General features: G+C 35.3%; 1 protein-coding gene across 4 annotated transcripts in view; it reads right to left on the bottom strand.

Annotated features, from left to right (window-relative positions):
• KCNH7 (potassium voltage-gated channel subfamily H member 7) overlaps positions 1-26,482 on the bottom strand; it is a 207,657-nt gene extending 181,175 nt beyond the window's left edge. For all 4 annotated transcript variants that reach the window (XM_040069471.1, XM_040069470.1, XM_058421325.1 and 1 more), the window contains exons 1-2: positions 26,243-26,482; positions 24,010-24,240 (exon numbers count right to left, since the gene is read on the bottom strand). In XM_040069471.1, the coding sequence (XP_039925405.1) occupies positions 24,010-24,240; positions 26,243-26,318 (307 nt within the window). In that variant the 5' untranslated portion in view covers positions 26,319-26,482. The remainder of the gene's footprint in view (positions 1-24,009; positions 24,241-26,242) is intronic.
• Between the last annotated feature and the right edge of the window lie 362 nt (positions 26,483-26,844).

Here is a 26,844-nt window from a genome sequence, read left to right on the forward strand (position 1 = left end):
TATTTGTTTTGAGTTATGATTTTGATGTTGGGTTTTGTTGGCTTGCTGGTTTTTTTTGTTTGTTTGTTTGTTTAGGGTTTTTTTCCTTTCCAGGTATCTGACATTTTGGCTAAGTTCTAAAAAAGTCAGTGTCATAAGTAACATCTGGATGGGGATTATCTGGCACTCCAGTCAGCAAGGAGAAGCAAAAAAGTGACTAAGCAAATAACTGCTCTTTTAATCTTGTGTGCGCCCTGCTGCTCACGGCTGAGTGCCTCTACCCCATTTCTCCACGTCATTACAATTCACCATCAGCTGTCCTTAACCTACCCTGTGCTGCACGCCAGTAATGGCAGCTGATAGCAGCTCTGACTGGGACTGCAGTTGTGCTCAATTGCTTTGCTGCATTTTGTTTTACTAATGGATTTCTTTCCTGCTAAACTTGTCTGTGGCTTTAAATGTGGAAGTTCCAGAGAAACGGTGTATTGAAAAGGCTTTTACTGAGGTTTGTGCTTGCTAGTCAGTAATCCATGCATTCCCTGTAACAGATCCTCACCAGTGTCTTCCTCTCTGGCTGTTTTTCAGACAGACTCAATTTCATATCTGAGTTTTCTCAATGTATTTACTTTATTTTTGGTACTTAAAATCATCTAAGGTTAAGCAGAACACAAATTAAGAAAAGATAATCATATTTGAAGTCAAAAAGTGTATTCTACTTGCACATTCCCATTAAAGTCAAGGACACTGCACAAGCAGAAGACAGTTCAGAACAGGCTTTGATCCATAACTACTGCTATTGTGCAAGGGGATTTATAACTTTTTTAGCTGCTTGGTGTAAGGTCACACGACACTTGCTTCTGTGGGAGATATCTGGTTCATTAAATTTAACAATTAGCCTCAAGAAAATCTATACATTGGATTAGTTAAATCATCTTTTGCAGATACAGAAGTGCTCATTAATTAGTAGCAGGAATAATTTGAGCTTTACTGCAATATCAATCAGGATTAAATGTGTTATATAATTTATTCATTAGGCAACACAATTATGCTTCAGTTTAAAAAAAATAATTTTCTGTAACCAAGCAACATAAAGGAAAATACACAGCTACACTTTATTCAACTGCTAAAGAAATTATTACAGATGATACAACTAGGAACTTATGCCATTAAAAGGGAAGGTGCATTAGGATTTTCTTGCTACAATATTGTTGATTTGAAGCTTTCTTTCATATTTGCAGGGGCTGAAAGATTGCTATGGCAATTTATTTTCACTGCCCCACAAATCCCTCACTGCAAAGTAAAGCAGAATTCTTAAAAAAATAGAATATAGGAAAAATATTTCAACAGTGCGGTATACCATAAACATATACAAGGATACAAATAGTGACTAGTTCAGGACCATCTAGCAATATCAGCAAGGTAAAGCAGCATAGGTACTGTAAAAGGGTCAGGTACAATTTGATCTTCACTAATAAGCAAAAGCAAATAGGGGAAATCCAAAGCAAAGCATCTCCATTTTTCTAATCATAAAGTTAAAAGCAAAGAAAAAGCACATCAGGAGAGGGCTTTGACAAGTTCTCTCCTGGTCTGTCTTTTTGATTTTTAAATACCAGTCCAGGTTAGCTTAATATGTACTTGCATGCTGTTTTAACCCCAGTTCTAATTTCAGTTAAACTGATGCACACATATGGGACAATTATAGTGAAGTGAAGTTGCTGCAAAGATACATTCAAATCAGAGAAATGTTCACTGAAAAAGGCCAAGATGCATTTGGGTATCTTTAGTTTTGGGGTTAGATTGCAGAATAATATTTTAAAATACTTTCTACCATTTGCAATAAAGGGATCAGAACTTTGCAGGCTTTGACTGGAACTACTAGAAAGTGCTTTTGAGCTCTTGCTTAACAGCTTGAAAGGCATTAAGTTTTATTCTCAGTTTATCCTGTCACAGTAAATGACCTAAGTGACTTCAATCTGTGTTGTATGAGACTAATCCTTTCATTAGGTCTAAGTTGCATGTTTCTGCACCTAACAAAGTCTGTTATGAAACAGTTTTTCTAGGAAATTTGAAAGAAGAAAGGTGAATAGATTTGTTCAAGACAAGTAATTTCAATCACAGTTGTAGTTAATTAGTAAGGAACCCAAACTTCTCTGTCAGTGTGGGTTTTACTGTTTGTAATTCCTCTGATTGTCCTGACTGCCTGCTGGCATAACATCCTGAACACTTTGCATTTACAATCCTCATATCTAAAGACCTACTTAAAAAGTATCAATATGGATTAGCAAGAAAACAAAGACAGCTAAGTCAGGAATTGAACTACGTGTTTTTGTGCATGTGTACAAGTGTATTATACCCCCAGACCTTTGAAGCACGGCTTTAATCATGTTAGGGCTATATCAGAGACTGCTGTGACACTCAGAGCTGCCAGAAACCTGGCACCCAGATGTAAAAACCTCTTTACGCCTCCCCTTTTGGCCAACACTTTCTACATACGTGGTACAAGGTGTTTATAGAGAATCTAGATGGTTGTGTTGTCCTAAGGGATCCTGACAATTATAACAGCATTATAAATGGCTTTATAATTTCATCTTTTACCAAATACACTAGAGGAGAAGGCTACTGCATTCATCTTTGTTGCACACAGGCCTACAAAAGCAGGAATACTATGAAGCTGTTTGTTTTGGCATTGCTATTTCTTTATTTATTTATATGATTACAAAAAGTGATTATATATATTGCTTAAGCCAGAAATGTTTCTAAAGTTCAATGTAAGAAGCTTTTAGATTAAAATTATGATTATTATTTTAAACAAAAATAAATATAAAATGCAGAATGAACCCAGAAACTATTTATGACTTTGCATTTATTTGGGGAAATTTTAAAAGGAAGTGGATGTAAATTTTAAAAATTTCCTTAAGACAGCTTCATGGTATGAAATGGTAAATTGCACCCTTGATGAGGCATTTTGTGGCTAGATTCCTTTAGACAATTTTCCCACTGTGTAGCAGTAGTTCTGGATTTTTTTTCTCCTTGACTTTATCTTTCTTTATCACTCACTATCTCTTTCCCCCAGCCCAACTCTGCTCTTTTGTTTGACTCGGAGCAGCTTTTCTTTCTCTCCAGTTTTCCTTTCACCACATAAAAGAACCAGCAAATCGTGGTGCACATCATTCTCACACTCGTTCATAGTATGAGTGGTTCGCTCTCATTCATTCCCAACCTGAGTGGCTAACACTGAGCTGGGATCCAGAGGTACTGTGGTGTTTCTCTCTAATAATGTTGGATATATCAGCGAGCTTTTGTCTATGGCTTCTGCTTCTGGGACAGCTTTCAAAAAAGGATGATGACGAGAGTTGCCAGTGGAAGCTTTTGGTAGAAACTGCACTAATGTTGGCTGCTCCCTATCTATTCTAACACTATGGTGAAATAAGCCATTATGGTATCTGTAACCTCAGTCAGAATTTCATTCCTCAGTTGTTTTCTCTTATTTTCATTTGGATGCTGGGATGCACAGCTAAATTGTACCTCTGGATTTAAATAGCTGTTAGCAGTCATAGCTATCTCTGTAGAATTCAAACCAGTCACCTTTACTGCAAATAGAGTACCACAATTTAGCCACATGCTACAAGTGAAGTCCTATGATAACATATTGCACCATCCACGTGAATATTTAGCTCTTAAAGGAAGGCTGCTACCTTTTAAAAAAAGCATTAAATTAAATATTAGTAATGCAATTTCAATAAGATGATTAGCTTAATGGGTCTAGTCCTATTTCTGCAACAGGCTGGAAGAAATTGCTCAAGTGATGTAACAACACTGTGCACTGTCATTTAGTATCTATTTACCATGCAGTAGCAATACAAAGAACATTTTTAAGAGAAACAAAATTACTTAATGCAGTATATCTAATATTTAGGGCCTTGTTTCTTTTTATATTTTATATAAATATAAAACTTTTATAAAACTTCTCTAAAGTTTCAATTATTTGTATCATACTCCTACTATTTGTGCTATGACAATAAGTATTTTGCTGCATAATTCAACGTAGGGTGGATGCCTTTATGGTTGAGCTCACAGTAGGTTTTTAAGCTGGCCAGAAAACCATGAGTTCAAGTCCCACACCAAGACTTGGACAGAAACCCAGAAGTGATACCGCAATGCAGTATTAGAGATAATACTGCATTTGATATTCATTCCTGAGGATGAAATTATTAGTTTGTGTTTGCTTCATTAACCTTGAGTATTGGTTTTGTGGAAATGGTTCAAAATGATGCTTTTAAAACAGAACATATAATAACCCTATTTCCTGGTCAGCTGTCATTTCTCCTCCTACTCAGTATTCAAAAATTCTCTTACAAGCTGTTTGTGAGCACACAGTAGTTGTTCTTTTACACATCCGATAGGTATGTCCCTATTTTGGGAAGTACTCAGAGATGAGGATAAATGTATCAGGTCACATTCTGGTTTTTCACTTCCAACACTCTCTCTGGGCTGTTGAGGTTTTAAGAAAAAAAAAAAAATGTGCACTGAAGTGACGGTTCAAGGAGTTCTGGAGATCTGGGGCATAGCAGTAGAAGTCCTGCCGTCTTTGAAATCGGGGAAACACGTAGCACTGTGTTAATAAAGAGGAAGCTTGTATTACCATCTACCAACCCTTGCATAAGGATGCAAAGGATAAAGATTCTTGAATTTTCCATCTACTCATTTTACATGAGTAGAAGACTGGAAAATCAATTAACATATATATGAGTAACTAGTTAGATTTTGCCCTTGTCCCTAAAGTATCTGGATGCTTCATACAGATCTTGTTCTTAATTTGCTCTCTGCTCAACTTCCACCACTCGCTTATTTGCCTAAGTATGGCATGGAATGCTTCTATTCAATGAAATAATTTAAGGCATAATAATAATTTCTAAGGAAAATTATATTTGGAACTACAGTTTACCTTGTTTTAGTTGTTAGTGAAAAATTGTGTCTGAAATTTTGTATTAGGAAGGACATGTACATATATTGACTAGTTTATGTTTTCCCAAAAATTACTGTTCTTGTAAGTTTTGATGAAAAGCTTCTCTGTAGGAATACATGCTCAATCTTTGGTTTCTGTACATAACTTTGAAATAAGTACTACAGTTGATCATGACTTAATTTTGTTGGGCTTGACCTGTTCTGTTTTTGCAGCTCATTCATAAAGTTCTGTCATGACCAATTGATGTCTTCAGTACTTATTAAAAGGTCAGAGTTTTGTCCTGAGATGATGTTTCCCTTGTAGAAAATGTGTATTGTGCCTGGGGGCATAGAATTCAGAGGCAGTGGCCGAAGTAGTGCTTTAAGCAATAAAAACTAGTTTTATAATGGGAATTGCAATACAGTTTTCCATTAAGCTATCAAATTTGCCCAGTGCTAGTCTGTATGGCTCTACAATTAGGAAAATCTTGGTTTTTTTCTGGCTGTATTAAAACAAAATGCAACTAAACAAATGACAAGAGTAAGTGACAGGTTGGAGAGGAGAGCATTAAGGAGAGAGAATGAATTAGAAAAGGTAGTTGGAAATTAGTCTGCTCTTTGCTGCACAAACAATATCTTTAGGACTATCAGGTATCAGTACCTTCACTTAGATAAACAGAATTTTAAAGTATGGCCTAGGAGGAATTATAAAAGGAATTATAAAACCAGCATGGTGTCTCTGGAGAAATAAGGCAGACATTTAAGTTTTCTAAATTTTAATTTATGATTTTTTTTTTAGAAATATATAATAAAATAATGGTGAGTAGGTAAATAATATTTTTTTTGTCTGCCCCTTTTATAAATATATATATAAAATTAAAACACCATAGCTTGCTTTTTCTTGATTTATAAGTAATACAAAGGATAGTACAGGATGTTACAATAATTACATCACAGACATATTTTATGAGTATTTTTAATATTCCCTAAAAGATATATTAAAATTATATGAAGATAGACTGTTATGTGTAAAAAATAAAGATAAAAATTGCAAATTTTATCTCTAATTATATATCAGGTATTATAATTTATTGAATTCAGAGAATTTGAGGCTAAACAGTTTAGGTCAAAAGCTTTTTTACCAGTTTTCTTCTGCCACTCACAAAAATCTTTCAATTGCTCTCAGGGAACATTTAAAGAATAAAACGTAGATTTTAAAGAGAACTCATGTTCAACAACATTTCAGATATCAAAACTATTATAAATTTGAAACTTGAGACATTTAAGAATGTTTTGTTAAAGAAACTCTATGCCCATGTTTTTTTTTGATTGTAGGATGTTTGGGATCAGTGTTTGAGTTACTTATACTCATCTTTGTACATTTCATAAAGCCTTATTAATTGTTGATATAATGAGATATACAATGGGACTAGTCACATTTTTTCATTAGTAGTTAATGACATTAAAATGATATTTTAATAATATATATGTCTGTCTTCATTCATTGTTTGGTTTCTTCCTGCCCAGAAGATCAAAGATTAAGTAAAAGCTTTCATGCTAGATTTTTAAAATTTTAGTCATATTCAATTCTTGTTTTGGCAGTTTGAAGCCAAGCTTTTGGGCTTAGTAAATATCGCAACTTTCTCTGCGTGCTGAAATAATGCTCACTATTTCCCAAGCTTCCCAGAGAAATTCAGCACTTGTAAAAATGAGAAGTTATTAGGGTGGAGCTTGAAAAAAATTAATTCTGTTGTGCTTATTCCCTAGTTTGGCCAAGAAACAAATTATTTCATGCAGTCTTGTACAATAATTTATGCACAAGTTTCCTTATTGTGTTTATATATTTATTAGAGAACCTAGATTTTTTTTCCCCTTTTGGAGTGGTCTGTATTACAGCTTTCCCAGAGGATCCTCTCTCTTGAAGTCTGACCAGGGCTCCAATTCAGGGGGTACATCAAGCTTTCTGTTTGACTTTTAAACCTTAATACAGAACCAAGCCAATTTCATGTGAAATATTGACTATGTTTTTGATAAACAGTGTTAGGTATCCAATTATATAATTATGAGTGATTACAAACACCCTAGTAAACATATCAGAAATTATTTACTGTATTTTCCATAAACTGTATTAAAGGTAAAAATCAACATTTCTACAAAAACCAATGAAGATTCACTGCTGGATTTTGCTAGTTGCTCTGAAGAAAAAAGTTGAGGAATAGCAGTGAGTTTGTGATTTGTCCCTTCTGCGTCGCACCATATTCTGATATTTATTTTAGAGGTAACATGAAAAATAAGTGCCAATAAGCATAAGAAGAAGCAATGAAAAAGATATCAATAGTATTTTTATATTATTATTCTATATTTATATATATATTTCTATTATTATTCTATATTATTGTTTGAAGGTGTAACTGGATGCAGTATATTATTGCTGAATTTTATGATTGCAGAAGATGGATCCTCTATGATATAAGAAGAAAAGCATCAGTGAGCCACTTTCCTAAATTCGTAGTTCAGACTAGATTTTCAGAAAAGTTCTTATATAGGGACAGAATGCAGGGCATTATTTTCATACCCAATAAATAATCAAAATCCTCACAAAGAGCTCAATCAGTAAACTCTTATTGAAAATCTGAAAGAAAGATGAAGATATCTTATAATTTGAAAAAACTTACACGGTTAAAATTGTGGGCACCTTGTTTAAAAAAAAGAAAGACAGTGTGATTCTTGCTAACTGGCAAAGATTACCACAGAACTGAGCAAACAGCCACTTGCTAGGTGCGCTCATCCGATTCATGTTCAGCGTGTGACTATACCAAATGCTTTACTTGAGTTGAATGATAATTTCAACAGAAGCAAATATGTAATTCTAGGTACTCTTGAGAATTCACATTTCTCCTCCCCACTGAATGTTATAGTCATGTTAAAGGTGAAATGAGCTTTATGCATGGAATGAACTGGTTTTTGCATGTTTTTCTCTCACTTGCTGAAACTCAAACTTCTCACTCTAGGATTGTAGCCCTGAGAGTTTAAAATTTATCAAAATAGTTTTGATTTGACCGTCGCTGATTGAAGGCTGATATACTTGGCAAAACTAAAACAGATTTTAACGTAACTCAGTCCAAACAAAATTCTCCTTTGTTCACTGTTGTTAAATAAGAACATTGTCAATTTGCTGAAAGTATTGGTAGTACAGGACAAACAAACTCAAAACCATTTCATTTTGTTGGTTGTTTTTTTTTTTTTTTCTTTTTTTTTTTCCTTTTTTTTTTTTTCTTTAATAAATATTTTTTCTTCTGCAATATATAGATGATATGTCCGTGACAGGTAATAATGAACTTTCCTTACAATATTATGAAGATATTACATATTATTAAACTTTCCCGTTTGGAAGTTTCCTTTATAGATAATATCTCAGAGATCGAATGTTAACTTTTATTGCTGATCTTAGTTCAGCATCATTCTTCCAACATTTTATTCCCGTAAAATGTAAAACACTATCAAATGCCAGCAATGATACGCATGAATGCCTCTATACCCTCAAAAGGAATACCAAAAGGAAAGCTGAATTTGCCATTGCAGGCTTTGGGAAAAGCATTTTGAGGTGATGCAAGGTACCTCTTTAGCCAGAGGTTCTGTTTACCCTTTTTGTTGCACTACGGAAAGGCTGGTTAAGTAGACTAAATGGAACTGTCAAGCCTGTACTCAAAAAGGATCTCTATTTAGCATTAACACTTTAAAATAAGACCCTATTTTTTCCCAGCAAATAGACCTGAGCTGAGTGGTTCAACTCACTGCTCTGATCTCTAAAGTTTATTATGATTCTTCTGGGTATCAGGATAAAAAAATGCAATTTCTAAGAATAAATATGCCATAACCCTAAAGATTAGGGCTGAAGTTAGTATGAAAATACTTCAGTTTTAAAATACCTGCATGTTATTTTGCTCTCGTCATTTCTTGTAAACTGTACATTATAATATATTGTGTATCTAAAAAAACCCCAAAACAGTGACTTGATGATCATTAAAAGGGTGATGTGTTCAACTAAGTCACAAAAAACCATATATTTGTAAAGCCTTTATCAAATATGTAACTATTGAATGTTTTCAAGCATTTCAAATCCAGATAAAAAACAAAAGCTTTTCAGTTATTCAAAACCCTTAGAAATGAAACAACTTCTTTGGGAGGTTTGTTTTACAGTTCTTTTCTTTTAGATAAAGACCATAAATAAATGGGATGTAAACACAATTTTGAAAGTTATGTTAGTCAAGGGAAAGTTGTTTTGTAATATCTGTGTGCAAAGATAACTGTGTTTCTCTGCAGAGAACAGTATCAGAAACAAGGCTAGAAAAGCCATCCTTTTGGCTCTTGCTCACATTCCGACTTTACTCGAGCCTTGTAGGGCCAAGTATCTTTAACCGTTCTTGACAAAAACAAGTCAGCATTTGCAATCGGCTTGTCACGGGCAATCTGACAAGGAATATTTGGTCCAGTCCAGGAATGAGAAATGATTTCTATAATCTGATTCCCTTCAATTAAAAATAAGACACATGTCCCAGTACTATGCACGCTAAACTACTCCTAAGCAGAAATGAAGCACATACAAGTAGCTACCCTAAACACTGTACAGTATCTGTTGCATGCAGAAATGGGTGCAATTAAAGCCTCAGAGTGTGAATCTGTCACTGATGACCTTAGACATGGGAATGACTTTGCAGCCACACTGAAATAAAAACATACTAAAAAAAAAAAAAAAATTACAAATTGAAAAATCCTTGCATAATACTATACTTTAATGCATATGTTAGATGTGTTCTCTTCTGCATCGTCAAATTAGCTGATGTAGGGGCAACTAGTATTTTTAATGTAATGCCAGGAGCTGATGTTGTACCCCCTCAAGATACTTTTATCTGCCACATGGGCAGAGAGCAAAAGAAAGTTCCTTTCAGGGCATCAATAAAGCAGGTTTTACCGATGAACTTTCAAACATTGCATTAGGGTGACTAAAAAAAAAAAATCCAGCATGAAACATAGAAATCTGAAAGAGTTAAATAGGCATGCAATATGGAAAAAAATAATATAATCATAAAATTAAAAATATTTTCAGTACTGGTTTAGCTGGTGAAAGTATATTTGATGTAGTATATTTGAGGAAATATATTTGATGAAGCTTATCAACACCTTCAAGCAGCAGTTGAACTCATCATTAATAATATTCTTTAAATATATTTTGTCACATTGTTCTTTAACAGTCCTTGTCTATAGATAAAGAACTGAGAGAAAATACGAAATGGGTTGCAAATTGGAATAGGCTGTCAATCCCACAGCTGGGGTGTCTTGAATCAGTAGGATTATGTATCTTTTTTAATATCCTCAGATGGAATTACATCCCTAAATGATGGGTATTTGAAGAGGTACTGCTTAAACCCATGGGTGTGACATCACTGCAGTGGCACACAAGGTGCAGGATTCCTGAAACCCGGACGCTGTGCTCTCTGTTAGGGGCCAGCTCCAGCAGGATGCTGAGTGTCATCAATGCCAGCAGGCAGAGGTGCTGAGCTCCTGTTGGGAGGTAGCACACTTCCATACTCGTGGTGGTGTTCCACAGGGTAGGGGAAGGGGAGTTAGCATTGTCCTAAAGGAAAAACTGGCATTAACCCTTGAAGAAAGTAGCAGACTTCTATCTCCCCTTAGTCACTAGCCTGGAAGAAAGCGTATCGGACAAATCTATAATTTTTAGAAGGAAATATGGAATTAAAAATGGCAGAAGAGAAATAGAGAAGAAAATGTTGTTTTTTGCTAAGGAAAGGTTAGCAATAAACTTCTTCTGAGATGAGACAGTTTTTCAATAATGTTACCTCCGTACTGAAAGTCACTGAAAGAATTTGACAATGTGTGAAAAATATTTCTCTCTTAGAAGATCTGATTTTTTTTCATATCTTTAGTGATGAGAATGAAGTGCTCAATAATGTGTACCAGGGAAGCTCTGGTTAGTTGCCAGTGCAGTTGCATTTATGTTCTAGTGTAAGAAAATTGATTAGCTGTTCTAAAACTTAGTACTCCATCGCAACTTTCTCTAGCATTAAGTTGGTTTGGGTGACTGTAATCCACAGCAAATAAACATTAGGATTTTTTTTCTTCTAAACTCAAACAATTTTGTATAAAAAAATCTACCAAAGAAAACCAGGCAGCTGCTTAACAGCCAGGTGAATTGACCTGTATTACAGGAAAACACTGATTTATTAATAATAAAATATGTAGCAACATGGCATTTATACCATGTAGCACATCAGTAATGATATTTGGAAAAGGTTGTCCATCAAACAATATCTAGGTTGCAATTTCAACCATCTTGTATGTGTAATGTAAAATGATTTCCTAATGCATGAATAAGTGCATCTAAGTTATGTAAAATTTAATGTCTAAAACTTGGCATAATACTGAACCATTGAAGAAAGAATAAGAATAATACATAAAGTAGCATAGATGCCACTTAGTATAATAAAAGATACATAAAATACCCATACATGCATTACAGAACTGAGAGGAAAAATAAAAGAAGTTTGGTATCAAACTCATTAGTTCTTCAAACATTGCAGAAGGTATTGTCCAAATGCATTTTCAAGCACCATATCAGTCCATTCAAATACTCAGAAAAATGAATAAATGTATTCAAATACCAGGTTGCTCTGCAGAGAACTCACGACCAAGCTCCAGTGAAAAAAAAAAGAAAAAAACCAGCAAAATGCCCTCAAGAAAAAAGATATTTAAAAGAGGTGAGAGCAAGGGCAGGCTACAAGAGAAGAATACCAAAACACTGCCCAGGCATTCTGAGAGGGTTTTAGAAAAGGAAAAGCTGAGCTAGATTTGAAACTCTTGGGATATCAAGGGCCACAAGAAGAGCTTGTGTTGCTAATATGTTAGCAGTAAAAGAATTAACAAGTATAAGTTGAGGCTGCTAATGAGTGGGGAGAGCTAGTGACAGTGGATGCAGATGAAGTTGAAGTACTTTAAAGACTCTCCACCTCAGTCTGGGAAAGCTTTGAATCTTGAGGAAGTGGAAGAGGACTGAGACAGTGATCTGTTGAGAAATTTGAGTCCAGCTGTGTCCAGGATAAAACATACTAGGTTGTGTCATCAGGAGCTTTGCCAGTAGATTGAGGAAAGTGATACTACCCCTCTACTCATGCTCAGTTGACCACATAGAGAATAGTGAATCCAACTTTGGAAACTTAGTACAAGAGAAATGCTGATAAACTTGAATGAGGCTAGCAGAGGCCACCAAGATGGATGTGGACTTGGTGCAGATGTCCTTTGAGGAGTGGTTGAGGAAACTGGCCTTGGCTGTGAGCCTAGAGTATAGACAGCTCCAAGAAACTTAATAACAGTCTTTCAATAGGCGTGAGGAAATTACCAGGAGATGGAGGCAGGTCTTTTACTGAGGTGCATGGCAAAAGAATGATAGACAATGCTTCAAATTGGTATAAAGAAAAACCAGTTTCAATGTGAGGGTACTGGAACAGGTTGCCCAGACAGGTTCCATCCTGGCATCCAATTGGACAAGTCCTAAGCAACCTACTCTGAATCCTGTGTTGCTCCTGCTTTTGGCAGAAGACTGGACTGGATGATCTCCCAATTTTGCTCCTGACCTAAATGCTTCTGAATTCTATGAAAATACGGTGGTTGTAAAAGATCAATCTAAGAAAAAAATTCTTTGCTATACTGGAATGGTAAAATGTGTTCTATTAGAGTGTGTGCCATTCTAACAGGGTGCTTTCTCAAAGCAAATATATCTGAGTGATTGCTATTTAATGTTTCCCATGTGATACAAGGCATTACTTGTTATACAGATTGTGCCAGTTTCTAAAAAACAAGATACAAACAAAGGGTGAAGTCCAAGAGAGGAATAAGTTACAATCTAAACTAAGTTATGAGGATATCCCTGGTTAGTAATAAATTTTAGAGATATGTAAATTGAATCTAATCAGGTATATTATATCCTGCAGAAATGTCATTTTTTTCCCATTGGTAACTTTATATAGATCTCACAAGTATTCAGGATCATTGTCAGAATCCATTATAGACACCTAAAAAGCTGAATCAAGCTAGAGTGGGATGAAATTTCAGTTCTTTAAAAGTTTGAAAAGTGGATTTTTTTTGTTGTTTGTTTGTTTTGGGGAGAAACTAAAGCCCCATTTGTTGCATAATACACGCGGCACCAGTTAAACACAAATAATACTCAGGTAAGTTTTGGGTTTTTTGAAATAATGATGCACAGGCTCTGCATGACTGATTTGTGGTAGCACCTGAATAAGTGCTAAAATTATCAAAAAAAATTGCAATGTGAGACTGGCAAATGATAATTTTTTCTGTTTGAAGAAAGTGTGAGTTTAGCAGCCACTGAACTTTCTTAACCATGCCTCCTGTACTTTTCTCTGTCATTTATTTAGCAGTTCTGTTTTCTGTATAAAATTTGGAAAAGCTGAAGTTTAAACAGGAGTTGGTTCCACCTTTGTGTTCTTTTAACCCTGTGTCAAGAGAAGGAAACAGTTGGACACCTGCCATTCAGTACAACCTCCCGCTGTCTCTAACCCCAGTGTGGCACTTCAGGGTCATGTGTGACCTTTCTAAAACAAGTAGTTTCTCTGGAAATTATTGTTTATTATGACAGGAGAGAGATATGTACACAACTCTGTTAACTAGGGTGTCATCTTGGACCTGACTTGTGATCTGAGATGCTCATATAAGAATAATCCCTATTCAGTAGTATTAAGTAATTCCTGTTACATTAATCCCTATTAAGTAATTCCTGTTAAAGGTAGTTTTACACAACAATCCCCTAATATCATTTTAGATTCTCAGTCTGTTATCCATTATTGAGACCTGATCATGCTGGGGTTTTTTGTGGCATTTTCATATATATGTACACTGAGAAATGTTACAATGCAACTTTGGTGTACTGTATTGAAAAAGAGAAGAACACAGCACAAAAATGCAGTAGAGAAGGATGTTTTTCCAGAATAATACATTTTTGACGTAAAAGACTCACTGCATTAGTTAATCAGCTCATTAGGAGCCCCTCTAATTTGCCGTTCAGTTCAAATTTCCAGTGATTGAATGTATTTAATAAGAAAAGTGCTTTATTAGTAAAAGTGTTGTGAATAGAATATCAGTTTGTATTCTATGATGGGGTAGGAAGTAATTTTGGCAGCTCCTCAAAGTGGTTTTTAAACATTTTCAGAAGGAGAGATACTCTTTTATAGTACATATTATAATATAAACATATAATTGAAAATCTACTCCTTAATTTTATTTTACATGTAAGACTTCAGGTCAGTCATTTTTCTTGCAGTAAGTCAACCTCTCAACTAACTCAGCTCAAGTGTGCTCTTCATAGCTATGATAACTTAGATCTTAAAATCTCATATTTTAATGCCTGTGGGATCTAAGGGGAAATTCCACCCCACTCCCACCAACATTTAGATAATCTACTTTCCAGGTAATAATCAAGATTAAATTTGAAGAATTGTTTCTCCATCATTTAAAAAACAAGTGGATATATTTTCTTCAGATATTCCTCAGAAACTGGAAATAAAGTCCTTTTTTTTTTTTTTTTATTATTATTTACAGAAAAGGTATCCCAAGGTAAAAAGAGATTAAGAATAAAATAGTATTTAAAAGGCAAACAATTCAATCAATTCCCACAAAGCAGGGACAAATGCTCTTGCATATTCAAATGTTAAAGAGATTATGTTTGAAATTCAAGCAGCCACACATGATGTATTTGTCTGGCTAATAATTCTGGTTTGCATATGTTGAGTTCTGCATAGACAGTGATGCTACTGGTAATTTCTGCTACTGCAGGATCTGTGGTTTTTTACAAATGAGGTCAAAAGACAACCAAAAATGAATGTAAATAGATCTGCGTGGTCCATGGAATAGCTCCTTTAGCTGTAATGTTCTTAGGTTCTCTGGCTGTTTCTATAAAATAACCTTGCCTACCCATCAGCTAGGAAGAAGAGTGGTCTGTGAACCATGCATTCCTTCCTGTTTTCTCCTCTTTAAATAATCGTGAACACAGGAAAGGAAAGCCACCCTCACCCAGGTCCTGATCTACAAACACAAACCAGACACTAATTCTGCTTGTAGATGCAGCAGCAGTGAGTAGTTTTTAATTAAAATTTTAGGCTTTTGGGAGGCAGGTCCTTAGATCCTACTTCTAATCCTGACATGAAAAGGGATTTGCAAGTTTCAGGATAAAGAGGAACAAGGTTTTATTACAGTTTTGTGGTCATCCACAAACAGCACTGGAACTCTTCTTTATCTTGAAAACTACAAAACTTTTCTTTAAAACTCAGTGGGTAAAACACTAAATATGCTTCTGTGCATTATGTGCCCACATTTTTGTTGTCATAAACAATCGGTGTAACTTACAGAAAGACTAAGGATGCTCTGCAAAGGATGGTCTGAACAGTGACCAGCATGGACTGGCTCAGGATTGACATTGTACACGGGCACTCATACCAGTTTGTGAGCTGCTCTATTCATCCACAGAGAAGGCTCAGAGGTTGATTTATAGGTACCTGGTTTTGTACTTCAAGGCTGTTACTACTCTCTCACACGGTTGTGGTTATGTTGTCCATGACTCCAGAAATAGTCCTTCTGGGAAGAGCTGTTCTTTCTGTTGGATAGACTTTGGTGTTAAATTGATTCCTGGTATATTTTATCAAGCAAAAATAACACTGGGCACTTAAAATGGAAAAAATGGAACATATTTTCCTTTCTTTTATTGCCATTATTTAAAATGGCATGGACTTCAGGTTCTTTCTTTCTTTCTTGGCATTTTTTAGCAAGTGGACAGAATTGCAACAGTGTTTTACCTTAACTGCCATGACAATAGGATTTATGGACTACTGAATTTCATGTTCTTCTGAAAGTATAAAAAGAAATGCCATAAACATGCAAAATACTAATGAGATTATCTGGTATTTTTTTTTTTCCAGAGAGGAAGGAGTAAAGCAGATTGACATAAATGAGTTTTGAAAGGAGGAAATTTGCAGGCTATTTTCAGACATCTACTTGCATTGATTTGAATGAAAATCAGCAAAGAATGCTCTAAAAAAATAGTCTCAAAAGGGCACAGACTCCAAAGTCTGACAACAGCTGGAAATAAGTGCTTTAGCACATGCATGTTAGTGATGAAACACATTTACATGATGATTAACAGATTTTCAAGTAGCCTAGGTACAAGACAAAGAAAAAGCCCCCTAATATGTCCTTGTTCTGAAGTTGTCTCTGCCGTCTAATGTGTGGATAGAAATGGAGGAAGGTTTTGTCTGTGTTTGGCATGTTTTTTTCATAATTTGTTGTCTTTTTATTCGGTAATAGAGATTCAGCTAATACTAGTTAGCAAAGGTCTACTGTCTGTATGAGCAGTGCTCCAATGCCTAAAGATCAGGATTTCTTAGTGTTACAAACATTAAACTTTGCAATTTAATTCTATGAAAGCTGGTGGCGTGCAAGTTAATTCCTGTGTCAGTAGGCATTAATACCTTGCTCTCAGGCCTTTTGGAGCGTTTCTGGCTACAGAAACAACCTGTTGCCAAACAGTCCTGTGCATTTGCTCAAAAAAAGGCCAAGATTTCATATGCTGGTACTGTCAAGGATCAGTATTCAAATACTGTGATAAATCCTGATTTCCAAGTATTTGAAGTAAATTCTTGTGTCTCTGAACTGACCATTTAGGCAAACCTTCTGGTTTCCACTGCAGTCTAATTTGGCAAATCAGAGGTTTAAATAAGGTAATGGCAAAATTTAAGAGAAAATATTTTTATTGATTGTGTTATTATGGAGGAACAAGGACAGGAAAGCAAGAAATTTCACAATATAGTCAAGTACTGAATGCATCTATGATTTCTGACATAAGCTTTCTTCTGATCATTTCCACTTGCTGTCAGTAATGAAATAGTTAATAATGCTGACACTCAAATATCATCTTTAGGTTTTGATGATATGATGGCTCTTTGTTACCAAATAAGCCTAAATATATTATTTGTGTGGATGACACTTCAATGCTAAAATTGAAGGCAGCACCAAAACTAGGTATAGTAAGATCTATAGTTGGGATCCAGTTAATGAAACAGAAAAGACCTCCCCTTTATACTGTTTACTCTGACTTTTTTTTTTCAGATTGAATTTTGATGAGATTTCACTGTGATTTCAGTATAAAGAATTAACAAAATAAGAAATTAAAAGGCTATATTGAGAAAGGTGGTGAAAAAGCTTAAAAATGCATGTCTGTGGAAATTGTAGAGGTCAAAAAGTATTTTGTGACTAGTTATAGCTATAATTCTGCATTAAATATGAAATTTTACTTAAATTTCTGAGAAATTAGTCAAACATGCGTGTTATTTTATTTTTTAAAAACCCAGTATACTAGACTAAAAAGTTCAGCTGTACAAAATCATAAGACAAATAGTTCCCACCTCAGAGATGTGAACTTTTGGAGTTGCAGACAATGTGAAACGAGCGAGTAACTATAGAGCCACAATACCCCACTGTCATTGTCATTTATCCGCTCTGTCTGGCTCGAGGTTCACAGCTACAGTTCTGATTGCTTCTGAGATATGCGGTTTCCAGAGTCAATTAGCAATTTCCATAGTCAGCTTTGTCTTGCTGCTCTGAATCCTATACTGCCAGATTAGCTTTTTCCATAGCTGGGAAGGGATGGACTACCTAGCACACAGACTGTCATACATACACTACATCAAGTTTATAGGAAACACTTTAAAACTAGACTTGAAACCACTAACATAAAATCCAGCCCACACCACTGTCCTCTTCCCATTGCTTGGAACCAGAGGGAACAGTAATGTCAACATTGGTGCCATGTTTTGAAATTTATTTCATATGAAATATGCAAAAGGCTGCTATTAGAAAAGCAGTGGCTCTTCCCCTGTGTCTATTGCAAGGTATGATATCTGATTTTCTCTCTGCATCTCTTTTTGATATACGGGCCAATTTGGTGGAGAAGGAAAAGAACCAATCAATAACACGAATAAGAAGTATGCAATAACTCTCTTATCATAATGTAACATTAGAAAGGATGCACGATAAAGATGGAAAGAGGACACAATAAATCATGTGAAACCACACCAAAAATAGACTGACAGCATCTGTTCTTTTTGTCTCATAACCCAAAACCAAAATAGCTTTCACTACAACTAAAATGAGCATATTCAAAGCAGATAAAAAATTTTGTCAGCAATGCTTCATTAAAAAATGAAACTCTTTTGAGGATGTGTATCACATTGTAACCTTATATTACCATTTTACTCCAGAATGTGTCACCTTCCTTACCACTACCGCACCCTTTTTGAAAGTCAGCAATCATTTTTTCTTTTTAGCTTAGACTAGGGAAATTTGGGCCCCTTGATAGAAGTAAATTTGCCCTGTGACATTCTGAATCCTGACATTAAATTATCCTGTGGAAGTCCAGTGTAAGAGTTCTGTCTTAACACTGTACTGAAATGAAAGACTCCTGAACCACTAGCCTGCAGGTTTTTTATTTGTGCCATGGAGGAACTCAAAACTGTCAGAATGGATTTTTCCAAATTAAGATTTTTTTTTCTGTTAAAGATGCAGTACCTACAATAATGGCAATTGTAGTGTTCATTACTTATTAAAATTATATATATCTACTTATACCTTTCTGACCCTAAACACTGAGAAACAGAATAATTTAGAAGTCAATTTAATTGTTTTTCTATTTATTCAGATACTATTTCTTTTTATAAAAATCCCCTCCTTATTTAAAAGCAATTCATCTTTACCTGGAAAGAAAAAGGAATATATTGGAAAGCCAAGGAGTTGAAAAATAAGATTGAAATTGACCTATAAATAAGCTTTCTTAGGAAATCTAAGAGGTGCTTTATCATAACCATTAGGTGTCCTACATGAAATGTGAATAAGAAGTGACCTGCAGTTCTGAACAGACATAGGAGCAGTATCTGAATGGGGATGGGTAAATGAGATATTTGGATCCCTGAGGTATTGTCTCACTGCTGGGGGTTCTCCTTGCTGTAAAATCAGCAATATTGAATGGGGCAAGGGATGTTTTTTTCTTGACAAGTATTACAGGCTAAGGGAGAAACACTGCACTACAGACATAAGAATGGATGTCTGCATTTATTTCCAATAGTTCAACGCCGTCATTAATATTCTGGATTTCATCCAAGGGGTATTTTAAGAATGTCTGGAAAAATGCCCTGCATTAAGAAAGGGTTTTTTGACAACCTTTTGTGGGGGGTAACACTTTCTTTATTGAAATGCAGTCAGATAGCATTTCTTATATCAAGGAGTCCTACAACAGTAGGGTATCAGACAGATTGGATTCATTGATCTATCTCAGCAGTTCTGGATAAGGCACAGAAACTATGGTAAAGACTGCAGCTGCTGACCCTCATGCTAGATAGAGCTAATCTAAGGGAACTTGATGCACATGTAAGCAGCTTTTCAGTTGTATTTTTTGTTGATTGGTAGGTTCACACAAACAGGTGGTAAAATGTCTATGCTGACTGAAGTCTAGATGATGAGCTTCTAAATGAAGTCCTGATCTTTCTATTTAAGAACTCTTAACACCATTTTCACTTTATTCATCAGTATGTTTGCACAATTTTTGTTTTCCTATCCACAAAAAAAGAGCTGAAAAGGCCTTAAGATATTAGTTTGGAAACGTGCTTTGAAAATGCAAATATGTTTAATTTGCAGTCAGCTGGGGCAAATTATTTTTTTGAAACTGGGTAAGTGGCAAGAAGTTTGTGAGGTTTGTACGCATTCTGCACGTTGCTTGATCTTATCTTCGCTCAAACCTGTAATCTACCTTAGCTCTTCTCAACCTTAGAATATCTGATAAATACAGGCTAAGCTTAAATGATCCTACCTTCCTTTAACAGATATCATCTGCAAGCTTAGACATATCCCATTATTGCCCACAAAGAATATAGTAAGAAGTAAAAATGTATTCTGTGTGGTACAATACTTTCTGATTATTATATATCCATTCTCAATCCCAACATAATTATACTTTTTATCTCAAAAGTTTTACGGCTTTACCACCTCAAGCAATATTTTACATCTGTCAAGAATGATTTATGCAATAATGACTTAAACTGCAAAATGGAGTCCTCAAAGGAAGAACTGTCAAACATTTTTGCCATAAATAACTTTATTAAAATAAGAACTGATATCCTGTATAAACAATATCTTGCCTTCAAGTATAATTCAGATCATATAGCTATAAGATTAGTGAAAAAAAAAGTGAGATAGATGATATTGTTGTTTTGATATCAGAGTATAATTTTTTAATTAAACAGATGTTAAGACCTAATGGGCAATGGAAAAAAATGTTTCAAAATAATAGTTCTTGTGACTTGTACTTATGTATTGCTCTTTTTGAAAAAGGATATTTACATTTTAAAAAATTACTTTAATCCCATGAGTGCATCCAGTGACAATTGTGGACCTAGTTGTGCTATGAGAACCTGTAAATTTGGACCTTTAGTTTTGGCACCGTTTCCATTAACCATTTTTCTCAGTAATTAACTCTTTTAGTAGCTATGTAATTGCCTACTGTGGCACTGCTTGAAGAGGACAAAGGACTAGAACTTTGCGTAGATTGTGTAAGTACTCTTCTCACAAGAAAAAGAGAGGAGAAATTAAAACCAAAAGTGAGCTATATTCTGATAGAAGTACTCCAAGAGCAGCTTGTAAGACTTTTAGTTTCAAATGTTAAAACCTGCTGTGAATATAGCACTGCTGTGGTTGGGACAGGGCCTGCTGCGTGCCCAGGTCATGCTGGGTGCCCACATCCAGACCATCTAAACAATTACACAAAGCTGTCACAAGCATTCGATGCTTCTCTGCATCCTCCCCACACGGCATGGTGAAAGGGGAAACAGGCTCCATCTAGGTTATTCATTTATAAAACCATCATACATAGATTTTTTTTCTCCTTTGACCACTCTATCATCTGTCTGTCATGTTTAAGGCAGTGTTGATTCAAGCAACTACCATTTTCTGAATTAATTTGCTACAAAGACTTTTTCACATCCTTCTGTCCCATCTTCTTTGAGTGTATAATTTGGCCAAAAGATTAAAGCAGTGAACAAACAGCAGCTTTCAGTCCTGCATCATCAAGCTGTTTAAAACTCAAGATCCTGCACTTTCATCTAGAAAAATGGACTATAGACCAGTGGAGAACATCAGAATCCTAATTCCCATGTACGTGTTCAATACTATTTTTCTATAGCAAGAATTTTCTTTTAAGCTGAACTTCAAAGCTATGACATTTTAAAATTATATGAGGTGGTATTTAGAATCAAAAAGAAAAAGCATTATTTATAGAGTGATTCTCCTTCTGATATCTGCATTGCTGGAATTCTGATGACAGGTTAGCTTTACGAGTGATCCCACTGACATTTGCTTTACTTCAAAATATTAAAATAATTTTTAATACTATCAGTGGCTTATGTAGAGTAAATGACAGTGTGATGTGGAAAAAGGTTTTATTTGCTATTCACTGGGCATTTAGTCAGGAGTGTGTAATCTGGTCTTCAGAACCTCCCAACACTGGAACCTCAAGCAATTCACACCTTCTTGAGGTGTCTTCCTCCTCCGTATGCTTAGGATTATGTTAAATATTATACAATGGCTTGCCATGAAATAAAGTGTAAAATTAAACTTTTAAGCAGCGGATAGTTCATTGGAGTAACTTGGGTTACTCACATGTATAAAGTTACGTTTCTGACTGTGCTAAAAATTGACCTCTGAAAATTGAAAATTGCTGAAATTGACCTCAAGTCTCATACTCACTCAGAACACACATACAAAATAAGTCACTAACCAGGCACTAAACTCACATTTTTAGAAAACTCTTGAAATTTACTTTGTTTCACAACCTGGAGGAAATCCTTGTTAGGTATCGCTATTCTGTATATTACAATATACAGACTATCTTATGTATAGGTATATGTATATACGTTATATATTGAAAAACCAAATTTGTAAATTTGAAAAAGTGAAGATGAAAAGTGAGGTATATCTTTTGGAGTTATTTAGAATAAATATAGAATATGTTTACTAACATTCATTATACAGCTAGTTTCAATTTCATGACACCACATAGACTTAAGATTTTCTATCAAATTTTGTAAAGAACTGGAACATCATGTGGAACAAAACAAAACATATATATATATATATACACACACACACATATATATATACACACACACACAATCAAACTGATAGATAGCCATGCATTTGAGTGTTAGACCTATCTTATATTTTGACTAATTTTGCCTGATTCACTTGTGTTTGTTTAAATTTAGCAGATCATACAGTTCACATGGTGAATCCTGCTCACATTTAGACAAGTAAAATATTGAGGCAATTAAAGTAACTCTTCACAGAAGTGAAGTTACTGAAAATGCTTATGCATCAGATTGTTTACACTGAATAGTCTGTCACTCAGTGTTCAAAACTATTTATGAAAGATGGTAATTTTTATGGACAGTATTTCTTTGGTTTGTCTTATATTATGATGTGTTGCATGATTTCAAAATTCAGCATTTCAGAAAAGGCTCTATCTATCTATTTATCTATCTACATATCTACATGTCTATCTCTGCTAATTGACAGATAAGAAGTACTTTCAAATGCCTTTCCCTCCCTCCTAATATTTTGGGAAACTTTAGGATTTTTTAACTACCACATCTCCAAACAGTGCTCCAGGCTGATGGCTGTGAAAGTTAGCAATGACATTCTCCTTTTGCAATATTATTTTTAACACATGCCAAGTTAACACAAACACAAGGTAGATGTGTAAAAGACACACAGTGTCAGGTCTCCTGAGAAATCTACATCCAAGGCACAGCTACAACAACAAATTTTGACCGAAATCTGCTCCAGACCACCAACCCAGATCTAAGAATAAAGGGCTCTACTGAGAATCTGTTATGAAGAGTATGCTTAAATATTGGTAGCGTGGGTAGAATGGTTGGCCTGACTCCTGTGTGAGTTATACCAGCCTAAGCTAAAAATAATATTACTTAAGTCTCTCCAAGATAACAACAGAATTATTGTGAACAGGATTTAACTCTGGGACTTTAAAATGAGAGAGCACGCTGCATGTGATTCTAAAATTGATGTAAACAACACACTGGCACTTCTCCAGAACTAATTTAAGCTCAGCATTTGAATATTAATTTCCTTTTCCTTCTCCCAAGAGTGTACAAAGCAAGAGACAAAATAAGGTACACCACAATTATCAATTACTTGAATTCATTTGAAAGATGGGTGTTTCTGTAAATAACTCTGGGTAATTAAAAAAAAAAAAAAAAAACTCAACCAACAACAAAACTCTACATATAACTATTATGTATCATAATTACTTCTCACGTGTACGCATTTTTAAATCTCTGTATTTATTAATTTTTTGCTCTTAACAGGAAAAAAAGTATCAGCAGATTCAGCCATTCTGCATGTATTGAGTCTTTACTGAATAACAGGGAATAGTTCATCATCTATGAAAACCCAGATTTTCATTCTGGCAGTACTAGGACGATATCAGTAGTTCAACTGCAGGTACTTCACAATATCTCAGCTCTGAAAAAGTCTTGTCCCTTTCTTTATAAGCTAATGCTTTCTTTCTAATGGGCTGCTTTTTTCTACTTTTAACTTTGTGATAAAATACTGCATTAAAATCAAGGTACATTTCCTCTACGCTGATTACTTTACGTGATTTACATCTTCTTCTAACCAAGCGAGAGAACTTCTGTTCCAGAGTTGCACACACTGTGCTGGCTTCATTCAGCTGGCGGAGTGAGCGTACGGTGATATACTCCAAACACCCACTAGTCTCAGGGCAGATTCCCTTACTGAAACACACAAATGTATTTCACTGGACTTCAGAGAAATGGCAACCCCTCCAGCAAAGGGGCTGGCCAGTACCGCATACACACTAATTTTACCAAGCAACTGCTAACCAAACACGCAAGAAGCTTTGAAAATAAAACTGGACTTTACCATCTTTGTGATAATAGGTGACTTCTACTTTCCTCTCCTCTGACCCCAGCAGGGCTTGAGCAATTTGGGCAATATGATGTCTTTTGGTCTCTGGCCCATGAAGAAAATCACAGGTACAAGGTTTCTGCATGACATCTGGCCTGGAGAACCCGGTCATCTCACAGAACCCATCATTGCAGTAGATGATAGCACAATTCTGCACTCTAGCATTAGCAATGATGAATTTTTTATCTGCAATAAAAGAAAGTGATACATTTTTTAGTACTCTTTCAACATTTCTAATAGGGTCGATTGCAGGGATGAATGCTGAACAACCTTTCTTTTCATGGGAATGCCTGAAATACAGAGATTTTCAGTCATTTAATGAAGATAATTTGATGCATAGCTTTTTAAAAACTTCAATTAATTTAGAATACATTAAAGATGAATGTAATAGTTTTTTAAGGAAATAAAACTACACTACGCAAGTCTCTGTAAATCCCCTTCTGACTTCAATATTTTGTCTGTTTCAGGCTTCACTGAAGCCCAAGTGATGAGTGCCATCCCGTCAGTTGCAACTCCAGGAAAATCCTTCAAAAGTTAGTAACTTCTTTTGGGGAAAAGTAGAGCTTTAGGAAGGGGATTCTACTCATGTGAAGGGCTTCCTGATGTAAGGTCCATCTCAATCTACTCTGTAGGGATTTTCATTGAGATGAATCACAGTAAATTTATAGTCAATATTTTAACAAATCTATCTAGAAAGAAACAGAAGAAAAGAAAGTTCCTAAAAACAAAAAAAAAAAGGGGTACATGAAATGATTGTTATGTTGGAAACATTTTGCAAATTTCACTGAGAAGTTCTGTGCTTCCATCCATCCTCCTTTCCCAAACTCTCATCTCAAAGATAGGTCCAAAAGTTTTCAACTCTTATTTGTTTCTGTTACCTTTTCAACACACTATTCCCATTGCAATTATAAATGTGCAACTTTGATATATTTACGGCTAATAACATTCATTTTTAGTTACTTAAATTCACAAGACAATTGCTTGTTTAATAAAAGATTTCTTACATGACACCAAGTAAACAGTGCTAGTCTTCAAAATTTTAAACATGTCCATCTTTGAACACAGAGACATATTTGGACATTTCATTCTTACTTTTTCGGCTATCTTTCAATCACGCTGAGCTTTCACTATCACTTAGCTATTTAGTAGCTAGTGCATTATTACTGTCAAAAAATACACTTCACTACATAGAAAAACTTGGAGCAGGAACACCGACTTAGTATATAGATAAATTAGGACTAGCGTTGTTTTTATTTTTTTTTTTCTCAGAAATATAAATATTACACATGCTAATATGGGTTTAAGTATATGGAAGTATATGAACTGGAATTCCCTGTAAGGGTTCACACCGGACTGATACTAAAATTATGCTAAATATTTAAATCAATGTACATACATCAGCTACTGTTTCTAAATGAAATTCATTTTAAGCATCAAGTGTTCCTTCTTACAGCTAATAGAAAACTAGAATTCTGGCCAGGAAAAAAAAACCCACTTCAGCTTCAGTCTCCTCGACAGGTAGTAAACTGCTGCATTGGAAAAGATCTCACAGACTCTCCCTGAGGATGCATTTGCACTGGTTTGATAGATATTTTAGACTTACAGAAACAAAAGAGAGAAATTTGACAGCTATATCACAACGCAGTCATGACAACAAGGTAAGAGAGTATTTCCTCTTTAATAACTCTCTTGCATATTTTTTGTTTCCTCTAAATCAAAGTCTGAAGTTCTGCTTTATTTTGAAATGGCAATTATTATTAACAGCATTAACAGTCATCATAATAATAAATCTATATTTTAGACATTGCAAGGACGGCAAGATTCTACATTCTGCTTTTAAAGCCATCTCACTGGTTCTGAAGAAGGTAAGAGATATAACTTCTATTGCTGTACAATATGGATACAGTCAACAATAAAAACTATTTCTTGAAATAGTATGGGAAAATAGCCCCAACCCGCCCTCCCCCCAAAAAAACTCCCAAACCCAAACAAGCCCACCAGCCAATAATTCAAGTTGGTAACCTGTATTCTAGATCAAAAACATTGTCACTTCTGCCAGGGATCCCCTCCTTACCTCCGGGGTTTTCTTTGCAAGCTACAAACTTAAAAATAGTCCGGAGCTGCTGTCCATTTAGTCACAAGCAGAATAAAACTATTATAGCAAAATAGATAGAAAGCGAGAACTTACTTTGCCCTTCAAATTTTCGTATGATTGTACCCAAAAATGTATTTTGTGGTGCCACATGACCTCTGCGAACAGGCATGTTTGTACAGGTCTTCGGTTTTCTGTGCACAATGACTTCTCCAAGGATCTCCTACACGGCTCCAGCCCAAAGCACCGAGCCAGCTACCCTTTGTGACAAATCATCGTCCTCTGGAGCTCGAAAATCTCTTCCCATTAGCACCACTTCCAGAGACACGCTTTTCCTATTGGAGTCAGATTCATCCCCCAGTTTCTTTCTTTTTCTTTCTTTCTTTTTCTCCTTGCTTTCTTTTCTATTTTTTTTTTTTTTTTTTTTTTTTCCTGGAGGAGCTCGGACGCTATTGTCTGGGGCGGGTAGGGGTGGGGTAAGCAGGAGGAGGTGGCGGGTGGGGAAAGATTACAAGGGTAATCGATCTCTAGCACCAAACATCGCCAATTTTCCAAAGCAAATGGCTGTGACCCGGCAGTTTCCGACGCTGTAGTGGTGGTTTGAGGGCTGGAAGACTAATGTTTCTCCGCTGCCAGAGGGAGTGACGTTCCCCCCCTCCGGGTTTCACCACGGCGCGCAGCAGCTCGGATTACTCAAG

This window comes from Hirundo rustica, chromosome 7 (assembly GCF_015227805.2).
Source record: "Hirundo rustica isolate bHirRus1 chromosome 7, bHirRus1.pri.v3, whole genome shotgun sequence".
NCBI classification, from domain to species: Eukaryota; Metazoa; Chordata; class Aves; order Passeriformes; family Hirundinidae; genus Hirundo; species Hirundo rustica.